The 12,522-nt window shown below is 34.1% G+C and overlaps 1 protein-coding gene across 1 annotated transcript in view; it reads right to left on the minus strand.

Moving 5' to 3' along the window:
• The window catches only part of HDX (highly divergent homeobox), a 158,891-nt gene that overhangs the window by 21,334 nt on the left and 125,035 nt on the right, over positions 1–12,522 (minus strand). The window contains exon 6 of the mRNA XM_059910977.1: positions 4,303–4,510. Coding sequence (XP_059766960.1) covers positions 4,303–4,510 — 208 coding nt within the window. The remainder of the gene's footprint in view (positions 1–4,302; positions 4,511–12,522) is intronic.

Raw genomic sequence — 12,522 nt, forward strand, 5'->3', positions numbered from 1 at the left:
ATACATTCGACTACATTTTCATAACTGGAAGATAATATGGTCAGCATATTTTAAAGGTATTATATTAATCTAGGCTGGATGATACAATTCACTTAATTGTCACAAAAGAATCACACAGTTAAATCAGATTAGTATTTTCCATCAGTAAAATGAGGATGATAACAGGACAGCACTAGTAGGAAACCATACAGAAAAAGACTCTTTTCAGTATTTGAAAATTCTTTTATGCTTTTATTTTGCAATTTATGATGAGAATGAAAAGGTTACCATGCAGCTCTGAAAAATAAGCCACCGAGAGGAATCCTAGGCAATCTCACTTCCCATCAAGTATTTTTTGATTCATGCATTAAATGCTCTCTCCTTTTTCTCATTAGATCTTGATTACTATGTCAGCTGTCTAGAGAGCACGCTATTAAATGACAAAGGATGCTAGTGTAGGAGCAGTGGTCCATTAGCAACCTTAAAATTAACTCACTTCTTTCCCATTAACTACTTTATTTTTTAAAATTCCCTTTTAGGTGGGGAAGATGGAGTTGGGGAATCAAACTCCCCTTAAGGGCTTATGTAATTTCCTTTTATCAGAATATTTCCTCACAGCTCTCTGACCCACCCATAGAAACACACAAATCCCTACTTCCCCACTATCCCTCAAATAGCTGTCAGACATCATTCTCTAAGGATCTATTTAGAATCACTGAAAATATTTGTACACAAAAGCTGCACATAATTAATGTATACAATTTGGTGAATTTGAACTTGTATATACTTTTGTTGCCATCACCACAATCCAGGTAATAAACGTATCCATCACCTCCAAAAGTTTCCTTGTGTCCCTTTTTTTGTGTTACAAATGCTTAACATGATTTACCCTCTTAAGTTTTTAAGTATACAATCACTTATTACTAACTACAGGCACTGAGTTGTTCAGCAGTTCTCCTCTTCTGTAACTGTAACTTTATATCCATTGAACAACATCTCCCCATATCCCTCTCCCTCCACTCCCTCATACCACTGTTCTATCGTCCACTTATATAACTTTAACCACTTTAGATGCCTTATATGAGAGGAATTTCTACTCAACCTCTATGAGACCATTGAGATAATGATGCCTCTTCCTTCTGAAATCTTTTTCTTTCCTTGGTTTTGGTAATAGCATACTATCTTGATTCTCTTATATTTGACTGTTCTTTCAATGGCTCCTTTTTCTCCTCCAGAAATCTGGATATTTCTCAACACACTGTCCTTGTCCATCTTCCTTTCTTGTTTTCCATTTTCTCACCTAACTAAATCATCTATTTCTATGGCTAGACATTTTTTTTTGGCCTCGATGTGGGTGACTCCAATATTTCTTCTCATATCTTACCCCTTCTTCTGAGCTCCAGACCCATATTATCCAAGGGTCTGCTGCACAGCTCCACATGGATGTCCTGCCCTCATTTAAAACTCAGCACATGCAAAACTGCATTCATCTTCCCACATTATCCTATCCATTTAGTGCAGTAACAATAAAAATCTTAAATGAATTTGGGGAAGGGTATTGGGTAAAGGTATGAACTAAGTTCATCCAGAAGAATCAGTGTGCTACAAGAGCTAAGAATGAGAGCCTTGCCAGATCTTCAGATATCTTACAAAAACCACAATTATAAACAATCAGATCAATCTAACATAATAGGAAATCCAGAGTTTAATCCATGTGTGTATGTATACATACATGAATTTGTGTCTATCTATCTCTCTATTTCTCTGTCATCTATCATCTATCTATCTATCTATCTATCTATCTTTGATTAAAAAAAGCTACACAAACTCACTGGAAAAATGCTGACTTATTCAACAAATAATGTAGCGGCATTTGGTTAATCATTTGGAAAAACAAAATTAGGTATTGTCTTCACGTATCTTAAAGCAAAACAATTTCTAGGTGGGATAAGTATCATGTTGTAAAAATGAAACCATAAGGATACATGAAGCAAACATGGGGTATGTTTACATAATTGTAGTACAAGGAAGGATTTTGTAATCCTGGCACCAAAGTCACAAACCATAAAGGAAAGAATTGGTATATTTAATAATACAAAAATTACAAACAAAAGTTCTGACATTTGAAAACCCCATAAGCAAATTTAGAAGGCAAAAATAAACTGGAAAATATAGTATAATTACCCTGATCGATAAAATAAAAACAAACAAAATGGGCCAATGCAAAATTCTTTCTCTCTATTACAGATGCAACCCCCCCCACTATATATTATATGATTCATTTATATGAAATGCCCAGAAAAGACAAATTTATATAGTCAGAAATCAGATCTGTGGTTGCCTAGGTTTGGAGGTGGGAGTGGGTACTGGCTGAAAATGGGCTCAAGGAAATTTTTTGAAGTGGTGAAAATATTCTATAATTGGATTTTAGTGATTTGAAGAGATTATTCTAAAATTTGATTTTAGTGATGGTGATGGTTGTACAACTCTATAAATTTACTAAAAATCATTGAATTCTACTTTTGCAATGGATGAATTTTATTCTATGTAAATTAAACCTCAATAAAAGTGTTCATAAAAAAGGTGTCAGGAGAGGACTCTTTCTATGCTTGAAGTCAAATGAAAAATACTTCTCACGGACAAATGGTATAATTACATGTTATTATTTGAATTCTCATTTAGGGAAGCACTGAGAAGTATTATAAAGATGATCCGGCCTAATTCCCTTATTTTGCAGATGAGAAAACTAAAGCATGATGAATTAAATACTTTGCCTGAAGTCATATAATCAGCTAGTGGAAGATCTAGGACTTGTACCCAGGTTACCCAACTACTAGTCTGGTATTTGTCACATTATACCATAATCTCTTTGATTACAATGCATTTAAATTGCTCTAACCCAAATTGACTAGAATTCCAATAAAATTAAAACGATCATATACTATAGTTTATGGATTGTTGTAATAACCAATATTTTGAATCATGGAGATCATTATTGTGGTAGATGAGTGTCACTTTTTGTTATGACGATGTGGGAGACTGCTTAGGTGGAAGCATTAAAAATCAAAAAGGTAAAATACAAGTGTTGATGAAGATATGGAAAAAAGGGGTAGAGCCATTATGAAAAACAGTATGAAAGTTCCTCAAAAAAATTAAAAATGAAACTACCATATGATTCAGCGATTCTTCTTCTGGGTATATATCCAAAGGAAATGAAATCAGTACCTCAAAGAGATATCTATGCTTCCATGTTCATTGCAGCATTCATCACAGTAGTCAAGGTATGGAAACAACCTAAGTGTCCATTAACAGATGAATGGATAAAGAAACCGTGGTATACATATACAATGGAATATTAGTCTTTAAAAAAAATCCTGCCATTTGCAACTGCTTGGATGAACCTAGAGGACATTATGCTAACTGAAATAAGCCAAACACAGAAAGAAAAGCATTGCATGATCCCACATATGGAATCAAAAAAAGTCAAATACATACAAGCAGAGAGTAGAATGGTAGGTACCAGGGTGAGGAGGTGGGGAAAATGGGGAAATATTGGTCAAAGGGTACAAAATTGCAATTACATAGGATGAATAAGTCTAGATAACTAATGTAGAGCATGATGACTAAAGGTAACAATACAGTTGACCCTTGAACAACGTGGGGGTTATGGGCACCAACCCCCCTGCACAGTTAAAAATCCAAGTATAAATTTTGACTCCTCCAAAACTTAACTACTAATAGCCTACTGTTGACCAGAAGCCTTACCAATAACATAAACAGTTGATTAACACATATTTTGTATGTTATATGTATATTACATATATTTTATGCATTCACGACATACCTTTTTCTTAACTTTTTCGATATTTCTAGGCTACACGGTTTGTCTGCAAGTTTTTCCAAATTGTTGCAAATCTCCAAAAATTTTTCCAATGTATTTATTGAAAGTGGACCAGTGCAGTTCAAACCCATGTTGTTTAAGGGTCAACTGTACTATATAGTATGCTGGAAATTGGCTTTGGGAGTAGATTTCAGGTGCTCTCACCACACACACACAAAAAGGTAACTATGTGAGGAGATGGATATGTTAATTAGCTTGACTGTAGTAATCATTTCACTATGTATATGTATATCTAAATATGTTGCACACTTCAAATATATACAACTATTATTTTAAAAGAGAATAAAAATATGTCTATTCTTTTCAAATGTTTAACCAAATGTTTTGAGGACTTTAGATTTGAAGTACAGTAAGCTGAAAAGCAAGTAAAAAAGCATCAAATTCACAAAAGATATCATTAGGAGGTGGAGCATATAAAATACCTTGCGAGCTTCCTTCAGACAAACAGATGGATACTTCATCATTTCTGTCATTATCCTCTCCTACTTCAGGCCCAGCTTCCTCTCCTGGTGTGAGTGCAGATAAAGAACCAGATTCGGGTTGCTCAGAAAAATCAGCAGGGCCTCCTCTTGGAGGTGGAACTTCAATCCCCATTAAACGATATTTCCTTCTTCGATTCCCAATCCAAGTCTTTGTAAGAGAAATAGAAGAGAAAGTTTTGTAAAAATAGAAACCTTAGCAGTTCTAGCCATTAAAATAATGAATGGATACTACATAAAATATGATTAAAAAGAATAAGTAGGTACCTAGAATAATGCAGTTTTATTATTACTCAATAACCTAAAATAAAAGTAATTGCTTTTATTTTAAAATACCTTATTAGAAGAAATATTTATCTAAATACTCAGACTTTCAAGCAACATGCAGCCCGTCGCAGAACACTTTTTTGTTTTTGTTTTTTTTCTGGTGAAAATTATCCACCAAATATTTCAAAAGAAACATGAATTGGTTCTTTTCTGAAAGGAACCAGGCATGCAGCTCTAACTATAGTTCATATCCCATTTCCAATCTTGCTCTTCGTACGTGAAAATGTGCCTTCTAGTAACTTTGTTTGGCTCCATAATGACTACCTGGGTATTTAAAGTATTCTAAAATTGCATTTTATTAGATTTAGAACCAATTTTTTAAACTTTTTATAGTAAAATAAATTTCGAGTTACAGGAAGTTGCAAAAATTGGTCTTCTTCACTCAGTTTTCTCCAATTTACATTTTACATAATTATAGCACCATAACAGAAAAAGGAAATTGATATTGTACAATATATGTGTACAATTCTATGTTCCTTTATCACACCATTCTTCTCCTCCCTCCCACCATCCTCAACCCCTGGCAACCACCAATCTGTTTTCCACCTCTATAATTGTGTCATTTTGAGAATGTTATATAAACGGAGTCATACAGCATGTGACTTCAAAAATTTCAAAAAATTGGCTTTTCTCATTCAGCTTAATTCCCTGGAAATTTATTAAATTCACATATATCAATAGTCCATTCCTTTTTATTGCTAAATAGTCTTCCATGATACTTATGTACCATTTTGTTTCTGTTTCTTTGCAATGTTTTTTTAACCCTTCACTTGTTGGAGGACACTTGGGTTGTTTCTAATTTTTGGCTATTATATACAGCTAAAAAGCTTCTATGAACAGTCATGTACAGGTTTTTGTGCTGATGTAAGTTTTCATTTCTCTAAGATAAATGCCCAAGAATGCAACTGCTGGGTCAAATGGTAATTATATGTTTAATTTTAAAAGAAACTGCCAAATTGTTTCCATAAAAGTTGTGCCATTTTATATTCCTACCAGCAATGTATGAGAGATCCAGTTTCTTGGCATTCTTGCCAGGACTTCGTATTATAAGTAATTTTTTTTTTAGCTGTTCTCATTGGTGCATGTAGCAATAGGTCATCAAGTTCTTAATTTAATTTCCCCAATGGCTAGTGATGTTGAAAATCTTTTCATGTGCTTTGTGCCATCCATATATCAGTGAAATGTCTCTTGTTCATTTTATAATTGTTGTTTTTTCTTTAATATTAAGTTTTTTTAAAATTAATTAATTAATTTATTTATTTTTGGCTGTGTTGGGTCTTTGTTTCTGTGCGACGGCTTTCTCTAGTTGTGGCAAACGGGGGCCACTCTTCATCGCGGTGCACGGGCCTCTCACTATCGTGGCCTCTCTTGTTGCGGAGCACAGGCTCCAGACGCACAGGCTCAGTAGTTGTGGCTCACGGACCTAGTTGCTCCGCGGCATGTGGGATCTTCCCAGACCAGGGCTCGAACCCGTGTCCTCTGCATTAGCAGGCAGATTCTCAACCACTGCGCCACCAGGGAAGCCTCTAATATTAAGTTTTGAAAGTACTTTATATATTCTAGATATGAATTTTTGTCAGATATGTGGTTTTGCAAAATTTTCTCCCATTCTCTAGTAGATATGAGTTCTTTGTCAGATATGTGGTTTGCAAATATTTTCTCCTCATCTGTAGCTTGTATTTTCATCATCCTGGTCTTTTGCAGCACAAAAGTTTTTTTTAATTTTGATGAAGTCCAAGCTACTGCTTTTTTCTTTTATGGATTATGCTTTTAGTCCTATTCCTAAGAATTCTTCACCAAGCCCTAGGCCACAAAGATTTTCTCCTATGTTATCTAACATTTTTATAGTTTTATTTTTTACATTTAAATCTCTGATCCATTATGAATTCACTTTGTATAAGGTGTGAGACTTACATCAAGGTTAATTTATGTTTTCCTATAGATATCCAATTGTTCCAGCACCATTTCTTGAAAAGACTCCCTCCATTGAATTGCTTTTGCATGTTTGTCAAAAATCAACTAAGTTGGCCATGGTTGTGCAGGACTATTTCTGGGCTCTCCATTCTGTTCCAATGATCTATACGTCTTATCACCCTGCCAATACCACAGTCTTGGTTACTGTAGTTATATAATAAGTCTCGAAGTTGGGTAGATGGATTTCTTCCACTTTATTCTTTTTGTCAAGAACTGTTTTAGCTATACTAGCATATTTCCTTTCCATGTGAATTTTAGAATTATCTTGTCTACATCAACAAACAATCTTGCTGGAATTTTATAGGAATTACGTTAAACCTGAATATCAATTTGGGGGGAATTTACATTTTTACTATGTCGAGTCTTCCAGTACATGAACACAGAATGTCTCTCCATTTATTTAGAATTTCTTTTATTTCTTTCATCAGTGTTTTGTAGTTTTCAGCATACAAGTCCTGTACATGTTTTCTTAGAGTTACATGTAAGTATTTGATTTTTTGAGTGATTGCAAATAACTTATTAATATCTCAAATTTCAATTTCATTGCATTCATTTTTACTATATAGACATGCAATTGATTTTTATATGATGATCTTGTATCCAGAGACTTTGATGAATTCACTTATTAGTTGTAAGAGTGTTTTGTAGATTCTTTAGGATTTTCTACACAGCTAATCATGTGTATCTTTTATTTCCTTTTCTCGATTTATTGTGCTGGCTAGAACTTCTACTACCAAATTGAATATAGGTGGTTAGAGTGGACATCTTGTTTCTGGTCTCAGAGGGAAAGCATTCTATTTTTCACCATTAAAGTATGATGTTAGCTGTAGGTTTTAGGTGCTTGTAGATTCTTTTTTGGGGAGATTTTTTTGAATTCAATTTCCTTAATAGTTATAGGACAGCCTAAATGTCCATTGACAGATGAATGGATAAACATGTGGTATATATATACAATGGAATATTACTCAGCCATAAAAAAGAATGAAATAATGCCATTTTCAGCAACACAGATGGGCCTAGAGATTATCGTATTAAGTGAAGTCAGACAGAGAAAGACAAATATCATATGATATCACTTATATGTGGAATCTAAAAAAATGATACAAATGAACTTATTTACAAAACAGAAATAAGACTTACAGACATAGAAAACAAACTTATTACCAAAGGGGATAGTGGGGTGGGGGAAGAGATAAATTAGGAGTTTGGGATTAACATATATACACTATTATATATAAAATAGATAACCAACAAGGATCTACTGTATAGCACAGGGTACTATATTCAATGTCTTGTAATAACCTATAATGGAAAAGAATCTGAAAAAGAATATATATATATACATATATGTGTATATACATGTAACTGAATCACTTTGCTGTACACCTGAAACTAACACAACATTGTAAACTAACTATACTTCAATTAAAAAACGGTTAACAATAAATAAATGAATGTATATATTTTTTATGTTATTCCTTATGTCCTGTGGTCCCTAGCAGATGTGAGTTCTTTCCACCCTTCACAGTCTTCTTATATTTGTTTTATATATAATGTCCAGGGATTTTAGTTGTACTTAGTGGGAAGGATAGGGAAAATTATGTCTACTCCAACATTTTTTGGAAGCCACAGTCTAAAACCAATTTTATTCTCAAGTTTCTCATGCAATTTTCAAAAAGCTCATTTTATATGATTAGAGTTTGTAACCTTTATAGTTTTGACATGTGACTCTACAAAGTAGAATTGCCATGCCAATCTACAAAGTGGAAGAAGAATTCTTAAAACCTGTGTATTCTCTTTTAGTGTAGAAAGTCATTCAATAGCATTTCATAATTTCAGATCTAAATTTGATTATGGTACCCTTTCTTTGTATAAAAAGTAGAATTGCTTCTATACAACAAGGTCCACATCAATACAAAGCCACCTTAGATATTCTCTAATGTAAATAAAAAACATGAATAAAGTTAACTTTTACGTGGTAAGATTTTGCAAAAAAAAAAAAAAAATGCAGGGCAAAACAGAAGAACTATTCAGTTAGTCCAAGAAGATTAATTCTTCTTTATAATTTTGGTGGGGGGGGCATTTTCTCTTCAAATTCAGAATATGTAGTACCTTTGATGTATTTAGCATTCATTGCTAAATGTGAAACCTGAAACACATGGATTGCTTTGTAGGCTCCCAAGTGAAAATTACCTGGTAGAAAAGGAAAATATTTATGGATATTAATTTTCCTAGCTTTGCTAAATTCTCCCATAGAAGAAACACTATTTAAAAGAATATAGTTCCATTTCAATTTCCCAGTATATGGTCTCACTGAGAATAAGCTACTAGACTTCAGAAAAAGTAAAGAATTTCAACTTCTTACTAAAGTTCCATTAAATTGTCATGTACTTTCTCTATTTCCTGTCCTTGAATACTGATGCTTATCAAATACTGATGCTTCTTTTTCACAATAATCTTAGCCACAGATGCTTGGGAAAATGATGGTGTGGGCAGAAGAAGAACGATACCAGTTTTCTTAGGATGCTTTTGGCTTCCTTTGGGTCATAAAGGCTTGGGAAGAGAGAAGAAAACAGAAAACAGAAACCAATGTCCATTTATTTTCAACTTCTTTTTTCACCCTTCTTGGGAGAAATGAGTGATTATATACTGTATAATGATAAAGGTAAAATAATATGTGAACATTGGAAATATATGGGAATTTATTACATACTACGGCTGACATAGTTCCTCTCTGGATATTTCTCAAAACTGGAAGGCACCAGGAAAATAATTCAGTATACAAACATAATCTTAATGGGTTTATTACATTTTCAAAGAATCATAGAAGATGGAAGGGATCTTAGAAGCCAACTAGTCTAACCTTCCATTTAAGGTAAAAGTTCCTTCTTCAGCATTATAGGTGGATGGCTATTCAGTCTTTGCATGAAAATTTCAGGAATATGGAACATACTACTTTGCAAGGTTCCTCAGTCCAGTTTTTGGAGAGTTTTTTTTTTTTTTTCCAAAAATGTTCTTCCTAAAACTGAAACAGTATCTATTGTCTTATTAATTCTAGGCCTTGGTTCCAGTTTTTCACTATGGAACCACCTTACTCCAAATAGCCTCTTCTACATTCCAGGTATCAATTATGTAAAGAGTATTTATTCCTATTTTTGGCTGTGCCATGTGGCTTGCAGAATCTCAGTTCCCTGACCAGGGATTGAACCCAGGCCACGGCAGTGAAAGCGCCAAATTCTAATCACTAGGCCACTAGGGAATTCAAGTATTTATTTCTTTGTTTCAAAATAAATGCCCCAAATGTAGTATAATACAGTTTTTCAACCATTTTATATGACCCATGGTCAAGTTATTTTATCACTCTGGGACTCATATTACTTAACTGAGGAAACTGGAAATTGAGATAATTGGTTTCCAAATCTTTAGTCTCCTGGATAAACTTTATCCCTCCAGAGTTGCTCATAAATTTATAGAATAAGTATCTTCTATAACTATTTATAGAATAAGTATCTTCTATAACCATAACTCCTATGTATTGACAGCTCAAATATATTAGCTATTTAAAATGAGGACCCTCAGGCCCTATTAGCTTCTAAGTACATTTCTATTAAAATAATAAAAAGAAACCAATATTCCAAACTGCCATTAGTTTAAATGTATATTATTATATATTTGTATTCTGTGTGCTATAAATAGAGGGCACACCTTTCTGTTAAACGTTCATTCGTTCAAAGGAAACCCTCTTACAGTGTTGGTGGGAATGTAAATTGATGCAGTCACTATGAAAAACAGTATAGAGGTTTCTCCACAAACTAAAAATAGAACTACCATATGATCCAGCAATTCCACTACTGTACATATCAAAAAATAAAAACACTAATTCAAAAAATACATGCACTCCAATATTCTTAGCAGCATTATTTACAATTGCCAAGATAAGGAAGCAAGCCAAGTGTCCATCAACAGATGGATGGATAAAGAAGATGTGGTACACACACACACACACTGCAATACTACTCAGCCATAAAAAGAACAAAAATTTTGCCATTTGTAGCAACATGGATGGACTTGGAGGGCATTATGCTAAGTGAAATAAGTCAGACTGAGAAAGACAAATATATATGATATCACTTATATATGGAATATAACAACTACAACAAATTAGTGAATATAACAAAAAAGAAGCAGACTCACAGATACAAAGAACAAACTAATGATTACCAGTCGTGGGGAGGGGAAGGGCAATATAGAGATGGGGCAGTGGGAGGTACAAACAGTTGGGTGAAAGGCTACAAGGATGTACTGTATAACACAGGGAATATAGCCAATGTTTTGTAATAACTGTAAATGGAGTGTAACCTTTAAAATAGTACAAAAAATTCATTCTTTCATTCCACAAATATTACTGAACATCAAGTACATACCAAGCACTGTTCTAGTGCTGGGGATAGAGTAGTGAACAAGCAGGCCTGATATATACCCTTGTGGAGCTAGAATTTACAATCCAGAAGATGTATACACAATAAACAAATAGACAAGAAAAATACAAATCACAAAATTTGACCAATTATTATGGAGGGAAAGCACCAACTAGAATATTTAGCCACAATGACATAGTGTAGTGAAGTGAAATCCTTTCCAAATTTGCCTATCATCAGAATTACTGGGGGAAAGGAAATATATAGATTCCAAGGTCCTTCCCTGAAAATCCTGATTAGTAGGTCTGGGATGGGGTGATCTGTATATTTTTTAACATATTTATTGGAGTATAATTGCTTTACAATGGTGGGTTAGTTTCTGCTGTATAACAAAGTGAATCAGCTATACATATACATATATCCCCAATTCTCCTCCCTCTTGTGTCTCCCTCCCACCCTCCCTATCTCACCCCTCTTGGTGGACACAAAGCACTGAGCTGATCTCCCTGTGCCATGTGGCTGCTTCCCACTAGCTATCTATTTTACATTTGGTAGTGTATATATGTCCAAGCCACTCTCTCACTTCGTCCCAACTTACATTTCCCCCTCCCCGTGTCCTCAAGTCCATTCTCTACATCTGTGTCTTTATTCCTGTCTGAACCTAGGTTCTTCAGACCTTTTTAATTTTTTTTTTAGATTCCATATATATGTGTTAGCATACGGTATTTGTTTTTCTCTTTCTGACTTACTTCACTCTGTATGACAGACTCTAGGTCCATCCACCTCACTGCAAATAACTCAATTTCCTTTCTTTATATGGCTGAGTAATATTCCATTGTATATATGTGCCACATCTTCTTTATCCATTCATCTATCAATGGACACTTAGGTTGCTTCCATGTCCTGGCTATTGTAAATAGTGCTGCAATGAACATTGTGGTAAATGACTCTTTTTGAATTATGGTTTTTCAGGATATATGACCAGCAGTGGGATTGCTGGGCCATACTGTAGTTCTATTTTTAGTTTTTTAAGGAACCTCCATACTGTTCTCCATAGTGGCTGTATCAATTTATATCCCCACCAACAATGCAAGAGGGTTCGCTTTTCTCCACACCCTCTCCAGCATTTATTGTTTGTAGATATTTTAACTATGGCCATTCTGACTGCTGTGAGGTGATATATCATTGTAGCTTTGATTTGCATTTCTCTAATGATTAGTGATGTTGAGCATCCTTTCATGTGTTTGTTGGCAATCTCTATATCTTCCTTGGAGAAATGTCTATTTATGTCTTCTGCCCATTTTTGGATTGGGTTGTTTGTGTTTTTGATATTGAGCTGCATGAGCTGCTTGTATATTTTGGAGATTAATCCTTTGTCAGTTGCTTCATTTGCAAATATTTTCTCCCATTCTGAGGGTTGTCTTTATTCTTGTTTATGGTTTCC

The sequence above is a fragment of the Balaenoptera ricei genome, chromosome X, assembly GCF_028023285.1.
Source record: "Balaenoptera ricei isolate mBalRic1 chromosome X, mBalRic1.hap2, whole genome shotgun sequence".
In the NCBI taxonomy this organism is placed as follows: Eukaryota; Metazoa; Chordata; class Mammalia; order Artiodactyla; family Balaenopteridae; genus Balaenoptera; species Balaenoptera ricei.